The sequence below is a fragment of the Mus musculus genome, chromosome X (assembly GCF_000001635.26).
Source record: "Mus musculus strain C57BL/6J chromosome X, GRCm38.p6 C57BL/6J".
Classification (NCBI taxonomy): Eukaryota; Metazoa; Chordata; class Mammalia; order Rodentia; family Muridae; genus Mus; species Mus musculus.
In genome coordinates this window covers 59,156,343-59,174,828 of record NC_000086.7, presented here as the reverse complement: position 1 = coordinate 59,174,828, position 18,486 = coordinate 59,156,343, and the positions used below count along the sequence as shown (strand labels likewise).

At 37.2% G+C, this 18,486-nt stretch overlaps 1 protein-coding gene across 7 annotated transcripts in view; it reads left to right on the top strand.

The window, feature by feature from the left end:
* The window catches only part of Fgf13 (fibroblast growth factor 13), a 523,434-nt gene that overhangs the window by 410,744 nt on the left and 94,204 nt on the right, over positions 1-18,486 (top strand). Inside the window, exon 1 of one of the 7 annotated variants that reach the window (NM_001290415.1) lies at positions 8,741-8,816. The exons of the other annotated variants lie outside the window; for them this stretch is intronic. Coding sequence (NP_001277344.1) covers positions 8,789-8,816 — 28 coding nt within the window. The 5' untranslated portion in view covers positions 8,741-8,788. Of the gene's footprint in view, positions 1-8,740; positions 8,817-18,486 lie in introns of those variants that run through there. 7 annotated transcript variants of the gene reach the window in all.

Sequence of the window (18,486 nt, the reverse complement as noted above, 5' to 3'; positions counted from 1 at the left end):
CTTCAAATTGTACCTATTCATTGGATTGGTAGCCCCTTGCATTTTTAGTCATTCTTTTAATGTCTTTAGTTAGGCTGTCATCATTGTTCTTTGGGCAGATGACAGTATCAAAGGTCTTTCTTCCTCTAGTCTTAACATCTGTAACCACCCATTCATCAGACTTCATGCTGCAGCCAGTGAGATCTTTCTGAAATGCTCATAATATCAGGTGTGTTGTTAGCTCCAACCCCTATCTTAGTTCCACCCTGGCATTCAGTACTCTCAAGTGTTTTTGTTGGACAGGGACACATAGAAGAGCTGACCACTAACAACTTCCATAGCTTAATCCTTCATGTCATACTTGGTATTCTGTTTCAGCCATTCATTCATAAAGTTTCAGATTGCCTTAAGCCTGAATGTTTTTGTACTTGGTTTCTGGGCCTGGAATCTTCTCAGATCATGTACTCTATACTCTCCTAAGCTGCCCTGACTAAAGAAAGCAAGCCTTCAAGACTCAAATCAAAACACCTACTCCTTGATGGACTTTTGTAATCACCCCAAGGCCAGGTTTGGTAGTCTTCCTCTGTGATTAATACATTGTGGCAAACCTCGGTCAATAAATACACTTACCACCTTGTATATATAAACACATGTGTTGGTCTCTTTCTCCTAAGAGCTAAGAGCCCATTGGTGCAAAGGCTCTTTAAAATTCCTTTGGATTGTGCCTGTTTAGATAACAGTTACTCTTCTATCTTGTTATCTCCTGCTCTTCCATCACATCTCAGCCTCTGGAATGTCTTTCCTGAGTCCAGCTTCTAACTTAGGCTTATCATTGAATTAGATGCCCAGCCCTGTCCTGTAACAGAGAAGACCTTCCTACAGTTTAGTTCCTTCCCTTCCCTTCCCTTCCCTTCCCTTCCCTTCCCTTCCCTTCCCTTCCCTTCCCTTCCCTTCCCTTCCCTTTCCTTTCCTTTCCTTTCCCTTCACTTTGTCCAAAACCCAGAAGTACAATGAAGTACCACAATCCCAGTTTCTAGGGCAAATAGACTAGTTTAAAAACAAAAGATTTGTGTTTTGCAATTTTTTATACCAGGTATCAAGTAATTGCTGGTGTTAGCCCCTCAAACTCCCTTGCTTTCCCACGTGCATTAATTTGCATTTCGGTTTGACTGGGCCACCTTCACCTACCCACCTGTCCTTTCATTGGCAGGCTTGTTTCCAGTTTCCCTGCTTTATGGTGAGTGCTGGCAGTTTCACAGACTAGGTATTGAGGACTGTGAAACCACAGCTTATTTCCAATGCCTTGGACTCTGCTTTTATTGGGAGGAAAACACATAGATGAAATCACTAGATACCTGCAAAAAGCCCAGGTTAGAGTATTCTGGGGAAGGCACTTAGTGCATATGTACCAGACACCTTACAAAAGTGGCCTAGAGGAGGAAAATGGAAGAAACTAATCCTTACCAAGTGCTTATTAAGTACAAGAACTATGGGAGGTGTTTTGCATCGTATCACAACATTTTGCCAACTTCTATTCATTTCATAGGGAAGGAAACTGAAGTTTAAACTACAAAGATGTAGAAATAGTTTCAGGGAAGCATAGAGAATGAGAAGCATTGCCCAAATCTAAGTCTATGTTGTGTGGTTGTGGACACCACACTGTTCACACTGCCACTTGATGGGTCTACCTAAAGTATAGATAGATCTCTCCTTCACTATGTTCTCCACACAAACTACCAAAGTTAGCAGTAAAAAAAATATATATATACTGATTGCCCTTTCCCTAACCCAAGGGTCAACCAATCATTTGTGAAAATTGCTTTATATCTAAGAGAACTGGGTTCCTCAAGAATGTTCCTAGACAGTATTTTTGGCTTTGGAAGGGTATTTTTGTTTGTTTGCTTGTTTTGCTTTGGGCTTTTTTTTTTGAGACAGGATTTCACTATATTGTTCTAACTGTCCTGAAACTCACTGTGCGAGCCTCTCTATGTTGAACTTGACATGCACTACCATGTCTGTCCTATCTGTGTTTCAATGCAGCTTCCTATCTCTCTTCTTACCCCCACCTTGGCACAGTTCTCCGTATTGCAGCCCAAGTAGCCTTTCTGAAAACAGTTTGATCCTTTTCTGGAGTAAAATTAGATTGTCTTTAATAGAAAGTGCAAACTCGTGGAACTAGCTTACTAAATTTCCCGCTGCCACTGCTATTGTCTACAGGATCAGTTTATTTGAGATTAGGGGTTCATAGATTGTCTTCTCACACAGAAAAAGGCACTTAGCAAAACGAATCATATATTTTATGTTGCATGTTCAGGACACCCTTTGCATGTTTGCAAATCTGAGCTATAGAGATGATTATTTCACTGGACTACTGTCACCAATTAGCTTGCTTTTATTAAACATTGTTGGAAAGGATTCAACCTCCAACTGAAATACAGTTTTTGTCCACTAGGGGATGCTATGAACACAAAAAGAAACTATTCTGGATTAATTTGTTCTTTCTGGGAAAACAAGGAATTGGAGAAACCAAGTTTAAATTTTTTTTTAATTTTTCCTGTATTCCATGCTATTGTGGAAGGAATGAGACTCTTTCATCATGCTCACTAAATATATATGTCTCAGAAAAATCCTTACTGCTAATATGCATGTGCGTTTTACAGACACCCCGCCCCCCCCCCCCCACACACACACATACAAACCTAACTAGCACTTTTATAAGGTCCAAGCATCTGGTACAAAGGCATATGATTCGGGATGTGTCTGGAATTGATTCCTTAACAAATTTTGGCATTATATTCTGTCATAGGTGAAATCCTGTGGAATAAAAGCTATCACTGCACTGTTTTTTTTTTTTTTTTTTTATTTTTTTCCTCTGCCAGAATATTTGAGAAGACCTCTTGAGGCATCAGAGGCGGGACATTAGTCAGCTCTTTACACTTAGAGGCACTGGTACTACTCTGAAGACACTACCTCATATCAATTTCCTAAAACAGAAGTAGGAGCATAATGAACAAAGCCAGTGTTCATGGAAGTTGGAAACGTGAAACCACTTATTTAGATAAGTCCAACCATGTTTGCACCATCTTATGTCCTGTTTTCTTTCTTCAGTATATTTATCCCTATTTTTTCAGACTCTGGATGATATTTTAAAACTATTTTCATTTCTATCTTTCCATATGCAGAGCACAGACCTTGTAAGACTATATATACACATACACACACACACACACACACACACACACACACACACACACACACATATATATATATATATATATATATATATATATATATATATATATATATATATATTATAACATGACAAATGTCCTAATATAAGGACTAGGACTCAGTTAATGTCTGTGAACTGTTTGCTTATTGATCTGTTTTCAAAAAAAAAATGTTGCCAAAATGTCAGAAAGGATAATGGTGAGATTACAGAGAAGATAGTGAATGGGCAAAACTGACTAAGGGTATGAGACAGCTCCTTTCCATTGACTGCTCACAAGGTACCAGGTACTGCACTAAGAACTTCATATTAATTGCATAATTTTTCAATAAGATGATTGTTACTCATCTTATCACCATGTGTGTGTGGAGAGAGAGAGAGAGAGAGAGAGAGAGAGAGAGAGAGAGAGAGAGAGAGAGAGAGAGAGAGAGACAAATACATGATATTCTTAAACTCATACAAGGCAGCTCTGGCAATTTCCCTATCTCAGGGCATCACTGGTGCCGATTGCACTTGGGTGGTGGGCAGAAAAGCCAGTGGGACATTATTGAAGTAAGCACCTATGTTCACAAGGAAGAGGGTATCTCCCTGCTTACTATCTTACTACTTTAAGAAAAAAATACAAGGGAGTTGCAGCTTCTGGTAGCTGATAGCAAGAAGGCATCTGATGTGGTTGGGTGGGCAGTTCTAAGCAGGATGCCTCTTCTCCCTGGATCACCTTAATATTGTAGAAAATAAGTGACTTTTAAAAAAAAAATCACTGATGGTTTTGAATTCGATTCACTGGAGACCACATTATGGAAGAGGCAAAACCGTCATTGAAATTCTGGGTTGGAAGAATCTTTCAGAGGTGTATAGCTTAACTCCAAAGCCAGCTTCAGAAACCTTGACTGCCTTCCAGCCAGCTTTGTGGCCTAGGACAGGAATCTCATATTTGTCAGGTGTTAGCTACGGTTTTCTCACATGCAAAGAAAGAAGTCAAGTAGCAAGCAAGCAAGCAAAGAAAATTTTAAAATAAAACATGGTATAATGATATCATCAGGATGAAATGAAAGCATGCTAGATTTTGTATTTGGGTATTCTGTTTTTAAATAAGCTTCTCATTTAAAAACTATATATTTTAAATCAGCTGCTTTCTAAAACGATTTTAGACACAGCAAAAAAAAAAAAAAGGATAAAGTTCACAGAGTTCACATATAAACCCTGTATGTAGCCCCCAAAAATATTCTGTGCCAGATTGATAAATTTTTCTTATAATAGTGGGTCTACACGGACACACCACTATCATTCAAAGCCCCAGTTTACACTAGGGTTCAATCTTGGTGTTATATGTTCTGAGAGCTTTGATACATGTATAATAGCTATAGCTACCTTTATAGCATTATACAGGATGGTTTTACTGGTTGAAAATTTTTCTTCTGTGCTCTACCATCCGAATCCTGGCAAACGCTGACTTTTTAAAGTTGTATTCTCAGTATTGCCTTTTCTAGAATGTCATGTAGTTAGAATCACACAGTATACATCCCAATAGGATTGGCATTTCTTTACCTAGTTGTAACTGTCCAAGTTCCTTCCATGTCTTGTTATAGTTTGTTAGCTCAATTCTTGTTAACATTAGATAATGTTTCACTTTCTAAATTGTCACGGTTTGCTTACATGCTCACCGACTGAAGAACATCTGGTTCACCACCAAAGATAGCCATTGTAAGGATGTTGTAAACAGCCAGGGTTGTGCTTATATAGATATTGGGTTTCAATTCCTTGATTTCCAATGATTTTAAATATAAAATCTATCTAACCATATTCTTACCAATTGCTCCCATTGGTTTAAGTCTTTCTTGGATAAAGAATCACTGCAGCTGATATGCTCAGTTTGCAGCAAAATATACTTATTAATCAACTTAGGGATGTGGACAGCAAAGCAGTAGACATTGTGCTACAAACTTGTTTATGTACGTTTCTGAAGACATTTCCAAACAATTAAACTATCAAGGAGACCTGGAGACACAGCTTTACATTTTAATTCGAAATGATTAAATCTCAGGCATTATTGCCTTTGATGTGTCTGGGCTTGAAGAAGAGGGCAGAGTATTGATCGGGGCCTCCAGGAAGGCAGGAAGCTTACTTATGCTGCCTGACCACAGAGCAATGGAAGCCTGACAATCCGCAACCTTTTGGATTAAAGGCCACTTGGCGGAGAGTTAACTAGATTTGTCAGCTTCTGTTTAGTTGGACTCTGCCTGAAGGGACAGACGATGGATTGTAACTTTGGAGGGATATTGCTAGGTTGATTGGCATGGAGGGGAAATTGAGGTGAGGAAGAGAAATAATTTAGGGAGGGCAGAAGAAAGGGAGGAAAGAGCATCCATTAGAGAAGATCAGTGACACAGCACAGAGTCCTGATTCTAGCATTGACTATCAGAATGAAAATTGTCATATGCAGTCACTGCCCACATCAGTCAATGCAGAACTTAACTGGATAGCCTGTAAGTATGCATATCCCTTGGGTATAGTAGCCACACGTTTTCAGAATTCTAGTATCTTCACCACTAAGGATAGCACTGTTCTCTATTGATCTGATGTACTCATAGGTGCTCATTGTATTGCACATGATCCATGTTTTTTGTCTGCTCCCAACCCATTAAAACAAGGGATCATGTAAACAGTTGAATACAACCAAGCTTCCTAGTAGAAGGATAGAGCCTTATGTGGGGTACACTGTTACAGAAGAGGCCATAATCAACTTTACGAAGTGCTAAGAGGCTCCCAGAAAAAAAAATCTTTCTAAAGAAGGCTGAAAGACTATTATGTAGAAAAGAGAAGAATTTTAATGAGCTAATGGATGTATGAAAGAACCTTTATAAACTTAGATCACCCTGGTAGGTATTGTAGCAGTGGAGGGGGTCTCTTGCATCAGAACCTAGCTCAGCCTCAACCTCCATTCCAGGAACTTTCTAAAGTGGAGGCTTATAAAATAAAACTAATAAAGAAATTGAGAAACACCTCTACATAGATAAAGAATACCAAATGGCCACTCTGTTGCTTAGAAGCCTTTGCATTTGCCATGGTACCCTAGTGCATGACTGTTGAAGAACAAGACATATGTGTCCACAGATGAAAATACTTTTACAAAAATTGACAAATTGGCTTTCCTTCATAATACTCACAGAGCATAGCTAAATAGAGGATTAGGAGAACAGGTCAATGCAGAATGCATTGCAGAATGCAAGTGGTAGTAGGAACATGATGTGCCAAGTGGGCAAGAGGGAGGCTTGGGAGTTGAGTTGTAGGCACCTAGATAGGACCAAAAACAGACTAGTGACTGGGAATTGGTTCATGGGAAAGAAGAGAGAGAGAGAGAGAGAGAGAGAGAGAGAGAGAGAGAGAGAGAGAGAGAGAGAGAGAGAGAGAGAGAGAGAGAGAGACCTAAGTAGATTTCATCTGTCTTGCTATTTGGCTCTGGGTCAGCCCTGCTTTCATTTTGTTTATTTCAGTGTTGTCTGGACATCAAATGACTGAATTGCTCCCCACCCCTGAAGACCCCTTCCATAATGCACTGACCTGCTCAGCCCCTGTGGGCCCATTATTAGGAGCATAGCTGAAAGACTGGATCTCTTGTTTAGACCTGATAAGACCACTCAGATGGTGATGACTTTATTTTGCCCCTTGGGAAGTGCCTTTGGAAAAGAGCTCTCAAAGTGGCCAAGAGACGCTGCCTCCATATTAGGATTTTCTATTTTTGTTTGAAGGAAGTTGGCATCTCTCCTGTGTAAAGAGTTCACTGAAGACTAAATTCTTCCATTAGCCCATTTGGTTTGCAATCAGGGATCTGAGCACATACAACCATGCTTCTGGTGGGCTGAGCATAAGCTCAGCTGTCTAGTCAAAGGGCAATCATTGCAAAACCATGGCCTCTTCTGAAACTCCCCTTGTCTCTAACTTTTCAAGCAGAACTGGTTATTAAACAATTCTCATAAGAATGCAATGGCAGTAAACTGCAGCCTGCTGCAAAACAAAAATATGGGCTTCTTGTTCAAAGAATATTAATGGATTTCAGAACAAAGACATCAAAGTAGTAAACTAAGTGTGGGGCCCTTCCCAGAGCACTGCCCTATGTAGCCACACAGGTCAAGCATCTAGGAAATCAGTACTGCCTCCCAAGGAATAGCTCTTTTGCCCATTTGGGTTGGAAGAGATCCTGATGTTCAAGTCCTCAGGCTATGGATAGCTACTGGGGCGTAGGGGAAGGTGTTTGATATGAGAGCAGAACAAATTTGCTCCATCCTCTGCCTCCTGCTGAAATCCCATCCATACAGCTAACCCAATTCTGCTTGAGGCTGGCTCCCTCTGGGAGGGGCTCACAATTGCAGCTGTTGCTACTGCACTCTTAGTGTTGGACGGAAAGTGGAAGGAGGGAGAGCTCAAGGCAATTTTGATTATGCAGCGAAGCTTAAGGAAAAATCTGTAAGTTCATGGAATGCTTTTGAATATACATAATCTTCCTTTCCATATAGCCGTGAAAATGGGTGATGGGGCTCCATAAATATAGCTCCCTGTGGGTGTCAGTAATTCTTCAATATTCATTGATAGTGACAATATTCAGAACTTGAGACAGATTTCCTTTCTTTCTGACTCAAGGGAAGTTTTCCCAGAGCCACACAGAAGGAGAATCCAATCTGTTCAATAGAAAAGACTCATTTGCTCCCGGAATAACTTACATTTCCATTCACATTTGCATTTTTAACCAAAATAGTGGATCTCCTATCAAGCAAAAATTTAAAAAAGGATGGTGATTTCATTTATGGTCTTGCCTTTCCTTAAAATTATGGTTTTTTATACTAAGAGGTTTGAGTGTTTTTGTACTTTCTATGTTGCTCTTTGTTACATTGGACTGAAAGCTTTGTCTTAGGCTGCTAATTGTTTCTGTAAATCTTTAACAAAAGACTTTGATATGAAAATGTTTTGTTTTATGCAAAAAACTAAAAGTTGAGATGGAATTTCAACCTTTTACACACAATGTTCAAAAGCCTGAGCAACTGGAATTCTTGCAAATGTTTTGCTTGTAGCATTTTCTATTCATCAATAATTCAATTTCAAAATAAAAGACCCATTTCAACATCCCAAAAGCTACTGGGGAGCCTTTTAGAATACAATATTTCTGACCTTAGGAGAAGCATCTACCAAATGAGGTAGCTTAGTTCCAAAAGCTCCCCTGATGTGCTGAAGGATCATGTTACAGACCAATTTTTGTAATTCGAGAAGGCAAAATAAAATTTTATGCTTGGAAATAATAAGTTTAAGCAAATAGTATGGGCCAAGCTTATATCTGCGTCCAAGCAATGGTCTGATTACTGCCAGAACGATACTGCTACACGATGAATCATTAATGATCTGTGAGAGTCATAATGGTCTGTCACTAATGCCCATTAATGATCTCTCTATACCGCGAGTACGAGCTTGATGTTTCTGGCCAGTACCTTGGAGAATACTTTAGATATGCCTTAAACTTTCTCTGATCTCTCTGTGTCTGCTCCAAATGTAGACAGCAATTGTCTGGGTAGGACCATCTTATAAAGAAGCATGGCTTTGTTAAGGAAGTCATATTCAGGTAAGATTTATTTAAACATTGTTTTTGAAGAATGTAGATTTGAAAGATAATCCTAAATATTGATGTCTTTGTGGAAATTAACAAATAAATGCTGAGGGGATTTTTTTGTGAAAATCTCTCTCTCTCTCTCTCTCTCTCTCTCTCTCTCTCTCTCTCTCTCTCTCTCTCTCTCTCGACGGGATAGAGATTCTCAATTCTCCGCATTCTGTATTGTTTGGCTATACAGCTTGACTCAGGGAAAAGAAGACATTTGTTTTGTTTTTTCTAGGAAGAATTTGAGATATTGTTGTTAAAGTGAGTTTGTATATTTGATGGTTGAAAGCCGTGATATATTTAGAAAATGGTACTGCACTGATTCAAGAGAGTTCCTACTTCTAAACTTGCATTAACTCTTACACATCACAAATGTTAAGTTGAATTGATGTAGGAAGACAGGAGAATAAGTCATTGTCATTAGCTTTAAGCTTATTTTTCTCTTAGTGACAGGAAATAAAAAGGTGACACACAGCTGGGGAAAGGTGAGCACAGTCTGGCAATAATTCTAAGAATCCTATTAGATGTATCTTCAGGGAAATTGCAGAAGATAGGCAGTCCGTAATGCCACAAGGAAACTGGGAGAGGATGCGTTCCTCTATGGCGGCCACAGACATGCTGCAGGCAGCCAATGGGACCAACGCCCAAGAGCCTTCAGTTTATGAAAAAAAACAAGTGCTAAAGAGAAGGTCACTAGAGCCAGCGGCCACTTTCAAACCTCTTTGAAAATAACAAAACAGGGTTTTTTTTTTTTTTTTTAAGAGGGTTGAAATTACTCCAATGGCTACTTTTTGATGGGAAATTTTAACACATAACTATATGAAAAACATGACATCATTTCTCGGAATGTTTTTTTTTTTCAGTCTTCTTATAATCTCAATAAAGCAGCTTCATCAGACAAAATTTTTCATTGAAACCTTTTTCACTTTCCTTATCATTGAACTTTATCCAGCAAATGTAAAACTCTCTAAGTGTTTTATTTTGCTAGAACGTTTTGTTCAGATGAGTGATAGCTCATTGTGATACTTTTGTTTCTTCTAAATCAATCCCTTTTGCCAAACTTGTAGCATGGATATGTTCATGTGATTAATTGAGATTGGCAGGGTTTCTCTCCAAGTACCTATTAAGATCTATTGTACTACTTGGGGTCATCCTAGAGCAACCCCAAATGAAGGTATGGATTAATCTTCCATGTTACATGCCCATCATTTATTTGGTTCTTTTGAGTTGAGTATCCCATGAAAGGGGGCAAGGGGCTTACTTGAAAGGATACATCAGTCAAAACAATAATTGTGATAAGGATCATCAAAAAATTTGTGACCTTTGTTTAGTGTTTAAAAGTTTATTTTTACAGTTTATGTTGTAAATAAACCCATTATAGTTACACTTAATGGATAAGGACAGACAACTGCTAATGATCCCTAAAGGACCACAGACTCTATGTATGTTGACTTCAAATATAGCATATATGGCTGAAAAGTTGATATTTATCATTCTGCTTGTAAAACATTCTCTGCTGAGTAAGGTCTGTGACACAGGTAATTCTTACCGATCAATTATTGCACTTACATGTACAACTATTAATTGGAAATGGCTATGTTGCCATCTAAGCTGTTGGGACAGATTCAAGCACAAACAATTTTATGCTTACAAAGGACTTTAAGATTGATTGATGAAATGTTAGAAATAGTTTAGTAGATGGATATTCATGGAAAACCTAGCCCCCTTCCAGAAAGGATCACAAGCCAGGGTGCAGAGCAACAGTGACTCACTTGCTTCTAGTGTTCCTTTTTGAAAAGAATATGAAAAGTACCTGATGTGACAGGAGAATGTCGCCAAGTTCATAGTAGCACAGCACAAATGAGAGCAGGTCAAAGATTTATGTAATCAAAGACTGGCAAATCCCAAGAAAGATAAGGTAGTTTGTTCCTTTGCCTTCAGATAGGAAAATACTTCACTCCTCCTGTGCAGGACAAACTGGGCAAGCCATCACATCAACAAGCTCTCTAAGGGACTCAGTTGAACAGCTCTCAAGGCAAGAGCATTCACCCTAAGTCCCCCAGCTTCCTTCCAGTTCAATCTGATGCCTGTCATTTGGCCCTTATGTATGCTAAATAATGGAGCATAGCTGTACTCTGTGTACCCTTTCATAGCCTGGAAAGCCCTCATGATCTTATAAAAGGAACTCAATGTTTTGTTTTGTTTTTTTTCCACTTTTTGTTTTGTTTGTCTATTTGTTTGTTTCTGGATGATAGGGTCTTACATAACGCAGTCTGGCCTTGAATTTGCTATGTAGCTAAGGCTGTATTTCAATGACTCCCCCTCCTTTCCTGACCTCCCAAATACTGGGATTGTAGGCATATATGACCACACAGCCATTGCTCATTACATCCTTATTTCTAACATACTATGCTTTAACAGGGCCATTTGCTTCTCTAGAGGCTAGTTCTCCTTGCCTTGCTGCCTTCTGTTAATCTACAACTGCTTCCTTCGTTTCTAAAGGTCCCTTTGTATTGCTTTCTGTTTGAAACCTCTATTTGCTGATAATTGTTATTCCTGTCCAATAATCCAAATGATATTAAAAAAATTCACTCTCAGAAAACTTTAAGAAACACAATTTAAAAATCATTATCTTAGCTGTATTTACTTGAGAATAATGGTTAATAATGAAGTTAAGTTATTTTTCGTTTTGCTGTTATTATGTGAGTGAATATGTAGGACGTGTATATAAGCATACAAGTGCCACAACACTTGTGTGGAAATAAGAAGACAGCCTTGTGGGGTAGATTTTCTTCTTCCACCTTCCCATCAACTCTGGGGATTGAACTCAAGTCATCAAACTCTCACAAGAAGTTGCCAAAAACACTTTTGCATTTATCTGCCATACTCTCTTTCTGGCCCAAGTTATAATAACTTAATCAATTCTCAGCCCAATTTACATGTGATACAAAGGTGAAATGTAAGATATTCACTCATTCCAAACATTGGGTACTGCTTGAAAGTGCCTGGCCTGTAGTGTGTATATGTAGTGTGGAAGATGCTGAAAAGGCCCCAGGGACGCCAGTCTCAGGAGAGAAAAATGAATGTATGTACCTTTTCTTTACAGCAATGCTACTGGTTGACAATACAAGTATGTCTTGTTGCATCCAATAAAAATGTTTCCAAAAAGTTTTATGCAAATTGAGTTGCATTTGAAACCAACCTGGTGTTTGTAGTAAGAAAAGAACACGGCTTTCTGAGTGTTTGTCTAAAGTCAAGATAACTTATATAATGAACATAATTGCTGGATTACTCTTTAATATATTCATTGAAAAATCTGTTTTTAATAAAGAACTAAAACAAAACATTTACATTCTGTTCAGATATATACAATTGACTAATACTTGCTAAGCACATGCATATTTTAAACATAATAATGCATAATTTCCGTGAGTTAATGTTACAATGGTTTTGTTTAATACTATTTTAACAAGTTTGGGGATAGCAAATACTATTTTTTAATATTTAATTAGCTACTATCTGGTTTGATAAAAATAGTGTTGCCTTCCAAGATGAGAATTGCAAACAAAACAAAACAAAACAAAACAAAACAAAACAAAACAAAGCAAAACACAACCAAACCAAAACTACCAAAAGGGACTTGTAACTAGCAGTTTGCAATTCTCTTTCTATGTAGGAAGCCTTGATTGATATCCTGTGAATACTTTCCTTCCTTCACAAAAGCTTAGCTGCCTAGCTGAGTTGTCCTACTAAATAAGACATCTTCAGGTCTGACTTGACTTGTACTTTCAAAACCTCCAAGTTTAAAGTGAATGGCAAAGGACATCTGTAGATTCTGCAGATGTATTTAACTAAAATATGGATGTTCTTTCTAAGCCCAAGTGTGCTTCTCATCCCAATTTGCTATGTCTATATACAGGTGCAATGTCCTAATTTAGTACTTCCCCAGTATGCTCCATGCTCTACTCTGCTCTTAGAGAACTGAGTTGGAATTTCAGGACTTTCTCATTGCATGAGAAAGTTGCTATTACTCAGACATAGCCAATCCTCCAGATCACTCACCACTGAAAATGGATACTGAAATTCTTTCTTTGGTGATATGCATACATTTTCATCATAAATACCAAATATAGCAATACTCTCTATAAAATACAGTGTTCAATATACCCTAAAACATTTGTAATTTGGGGTCTGAAGAGATGTCTCAGTGGTAAAGAGTGTGCGTTGCTCTTGTATACAAATGAAACCTGAGTTTGATTCCGAGTATCCACAAGAAACTCCAGGTTTATGAGATTTCATGTCCATTTCTGGCCTCCATGGGTGCCTACATGCCCTTATCAACACACAGAACACACACTCATAATTTAAAAATGAAATAAATATTTAAAAAGATCAAAGTTCTACTGGGATATAACTACATTGATGAGTGAGTAAGAAGAACAATTTCTAGCCTTCATTCTAATGTAAATCAAATAAGATCTCCAAATTCTGCATTCATCATGTCCTTCCTCATAGCAAACCTTTTCTGTTTTCACTTTGAATGCCAAGTTAGAAGCAGAGAGGTTTGACTGGTTTTAGGGTTTTTTTGTTTTGTTTTTTTTTTGTTTGTTTTGTTTTTTGTTTTTGTTTGTTTGTTTTTTGTTTTTTTTTGTAAGCAAAACCCATAACACTTCTCAGTAGAACTTTCTAGTACTACCTTCCTGCTCTTCAAAAATTCCTAGTTCAGCCACCTCATCAATTTGAATCCAGAGGAACTTGTGCATTTCATGAATGTGTACTCTCTGTAGTATCCTAACTATGATGTACTGAGATACTGAGGAAGGTGCCACAATGAAAGGGCCATAACCCCATTTTCTGGAAAGGCAAGTCTGGTTTTCAGGCTATCTTATATCAAACACATTTTGAGGAGGATTACAATGACAATTCAAAACCCAGGATAACTCAGGATTAAAACAAATGTCTTTTCTTATTTAGCTTTAGGGTGGCTTCATTGAGAGGCTAATTATTTATGTATTAAAATTTCATTTTGAGACAGTGTGTTCTATGTTGAAAAAAATATGCTTGAGTAAAGGACATAAATATTTCTGAAGTTAGTACTAGATGCCAGTCCCTTCCCCTGCTTAGAACTCATAAAATACTTTCTGGTAGTATTAGTCACATGCTGTTCATCCTAAACTCTTTCCCATTGCATTACTAGCACATGTATTTTTCTCACTGGATTATAAAGTCTAGGGAAGATGGGGCCATAGTCAACATCTTTAATTTTTTATTGCATTTACTTATTCATGCATATGTTTGTGAGTGTATAAAGAGGGGTACACATGCCATGCCATGCATATGAAGATTAGAGGGCACTTGGCCCTTTCCTTCTACCATTTCAATAGTGGGCGTTGAACTCAGGTCATAAGGCTTGATGGTAGTACCTTTATCCTCCCTCTGAGCCATCTTGCTGGACCAGCACCTTTTTTTTAATCTCGCTACTATATAGCACTAGAATTATGATAGAAACTAGAAATATTATTTATGTCAGCAAACCTTGATTGGGTCCTGATAATTGCTTGACTTCCTAATTTATCACTGATCTATAAAAGTTTACTAAGATGCTCAGGAACATATATTCTTGCCTTTACTATTAATAGCCAGGAGCACAATACAAATCTTTACAGGATTTCCTAACAAGCTTTAGCAAATTGTACACAACTTGTGATGACTACTTTTGCCCTCTTTTATGAACACACCAGAGTTTTTAGGAACTTACTATATTTCAGGCATAGAGTTCCTGTCTGGGGTAAAGTACATAACAAAAATGGTTATATAGGCTAGAAGCAACCTTTGAATTTCATTCCCCCAGGTTGCACATAATTAGTTCTCTGTTATATGCAATCTCACTATAAACTTGAGAAAGAGTAGACTTAAGAACAAGAAACCATCTTCTGATTTTCTCCTCTCAGCAATATTTCCTTTTTTTTTAAATATGTGAGACACTTGCTCTTAGCATTTGCTTTGCTTTGCTTTATTAAGGAAAGGAAGAATGGATAAACACCATAATGGTTAGACTGAGAGACCATTAATCAACCCTCAACAATGTGCCAAGCTTAAATACTTCACAGATGTAACTGATTCTGAACACTCTGCAAGGTCCAAGACTAGATCATACAAAGCAAGTTGGGGCTCAGAGAGTTTAAACAAACGGGGCAAATAGTCTATGAATGAAACCAAGATACAGTTGATTTGGAACATTTTCATTCATTGATTAATTGTTACAATTCTGATAGAAAAATCTTTACATGATCAAAGTTCCATGGTAAGAGGTTCATAGTATTTGACTACACTCATCATCTAATTGCAGAATTTTTATATGATAAAAATCCATATTCTGGGCTGATAATACTGCATCACAGCTGTGGCCAAATTATATCATGTACCATTGATATCCCCTATAAAAAAGTGGTTAAAGTGGAGACTCCATATTGAACTTGTTGGAACTCAGAGATCTATGTTTAATACATACTCTATCAGCCACTGATACAGGAAGAATGGCCATGTCTATCTCACTAATTATTTTCTGTCCTCTCTACTAATGTCCTTGTTATCAGTGCTCATTAATCTTCCCTTACCTGCCTCATTCAGTCCCACAGAAGTGAAGCACAAATCAGTCTTTAATTTTGTTTGGCTATTTGTGTATATTAGATACACATGGATGTTAAGAGGGGAGTTTCATCCTCTGGAAAAAATGCAGACAGGTACACTATTCCATTCTCTAGTGGTATAAGATTTTCATCACTCTAGAAATACCTTTCCCAGTCAACAGTAGCTCCAACCAGAAGTAACCACTCAACTTAGTTCTATCACCATAGGCTAGTTTGTCCTATTGTAGAAATGTATGTACATGAAAATATTACACTGCATGCTCTTGCTTGTGTCTGGATTCTTCTACCCATGATAATTCTGGAATTCACCCATGTTTCTGTGTATACTAATAACACAACATTTTATTGCAGATGACTCTTCCATTGCAGGATCATGACAGTTTGCATATTTATACAGTCAGGACCATCACGTTTATTTCCCACAGAGGACTTTAGTGAATAAGGCTTCTGAAAACATTTTTAGAGCAAAGTTTCTTTAGACAAAAGTTTTCATTTGTCATTGGTTCGTAATGTTGGTATAAATTGAATTTAAGCAGCTGCCCAGCATCTTCTACAAATGTTTACTATTTTACACTCTCACCAGTGTTGGAGGAGAGTTCTGGTTGCTCACACAATTTTCAACACATTTTACAGTTTTCTGTTATTTTCATGCTGCTCCTCTTGTGTGAATATTGTGGCCTTGCATTATGGTTTAAATTTGAATCTGCTCAATAACTAACGCTATTGACATTTCTATGTCTAATTTTGTCTATCTTTTGAAAGAACTATCTGCTCAGGTTTGTTTTTGTTTTTTTCCTATTTTTGTGATTCAGTTGCTCAAGTAGCCCCTCATAGTCCTTTGGATATCTTTGTCAACACTTTTTCTAATAATTATATAGTGAGAGTTTTTGTATTTATAGCTTTTTATGTGTCCTGATAGTGGTTTAAAATTTTACTAATGTTTTCAAAGAAATAACTTTGACCTTGGTAATTATTTCCATTTCCTTTCTATCATTGAATTGCTTTGTTATTTTTATTACTTCTCCTTTCTTACTCAGGACTCAGTTCATTCTTCTTTTTCTATATCCTTGAAATTAGAACCTATGTCATTTCCTCTATTACTTTTTTCCTAAGGAAAAACATTTACAGCTATAAATTTCTTTTTAAAGATATCTTTAAAGCCAGGTGTGGTGGTGCACGCCTTTAATCCCAATACTCGGGAGACAGAGGCAGGAGGATTTCTGAGTTCGAGGCCAGCCTGGTCTACAAAGTGAGTTCCAGGACAGCCAGGGCTACACAGAGAAACCCTGCCTCGAAAAACAAACAAACAAACAAAAACCCAAAAACAAACAACAACAACAACAAAAAAGAATCTAATTCACTTCATTTTTGCAATTTCAATAAACATTAAGTATCATTCTAATAAAATCCTCTATCAACTTCCTCTTAGAATATTTCTTTTATACATTACTTGTTTACATGTATAATGCTCGATTTCCAATTTTGAAGCCTATAGTTTATTAACAATCCTGACTCGCAATCTATGTTTGATATTTTATTGTTAAGTCTCATATTTTGTCTCACTTAAGCCTTAGAAATTTATTATATTTATGTCGTATTTCTGTGTGGAGTTTACTTAGTAAAACATTCTATTCACATTCGTTCAAAATGTTATTTTTGCTACTTTAGTCCTGAAAGTGTATTTATTGTCAGATTTGAAGAATATTTTGTTTTGCTAGCTCTGTAATACAGGGTTTGACATATTTTACTTTCTTCCAGAATTTTACAAACAAGATGTTCTATTATCTTCTGTAGTTCAGCTGTGATGTTGCACAGCTGTCTGATAGCTTTGTACTGTACATAGTAGTTTGTGTTGTTTCTAGATACCCTCAAGACTTCATGTCTGTGTTTTGCAGTTTGGCTCTGAACACCTATTTCTTTCATTGTTGCTGTTTCTTTTCCTAATCTGTTCTAATATTCATTCCCTGATATTCTTAGATAAACACTAATAAATATTGCCCTTCAATTTTGGAAGCATTCTAGGCCATTTGTCCTTCATGTGTGTCTGCTACTTCCTTCTCTCACTCCCCTCTTCCTGGGACTGTATTTAGTCTTTGCTAAGTGTTTTGTTGTTGCCCCAGAGATATCACACACTATCATAAACTTTAAATGTTTCATTTTATTTTGTTGGGTTTTGGATACTTTTAGGCTGTACAGAGCTAAAAAACTCCTTTTCCTGCACCTTTGGTCCTCTGATTGCTCCTTCAAAATATTGAATATCTCTGATGGCCTACATTTCCTATCTACCATTTTCACATTTTTCTACCCATAGGTTTCTTCTCATTGCAGAAATTATTTATCTTTTGAACCAAACTTGTTATTATTTAAAATCTCCTGAGACCAATTCTATATACTCTGCCTCATTGGAAATGTAATTGAGGAAAATACGTAATAAAAAAACAAAAAACAAAAACAAACAAACAAAAAAACCAATGTTTTGTATTCCCTTCTCTGATTTTTTTTTCCTGATTGCTGTTCATTTAACTTGTTTGGATGGCACTATATGGGAAAAATCCAAAAGAGGTAAATGATGTCAGTGTCCCCAAATGGGAATTGTTTTTCCTTATTAGGCCATTAATATTTTGGGATCAATGTACTGTTAGAACAAGATAGACTGAGTTTGTCACTTTAGTTTTAGTCAGTTTACCACAGGCTTCCCATTACTTACCAGCAATGTCAACAATGCTACTTTTCCCAGGCCTTTAGGTCTGGTACCTTTAATAGTTTGTTTCTATTCTCTTACCATAACCTATTTCTTCCACAAACTCTCCATTGGAGAATGTGGACAGATGTCTTTTCTTTCTTGTGTTACCTGTTCTGCTTAGCAATAGAGAGCTCCTGTTTTCAGTGTGCTAAATGCAATCATTGTCTATGCATTTCCTCTGTGTTATCATCTTACCCCTCCCCACACTGTGTCCCTAGAATTTCATTTAGTGTAATAACTGCCA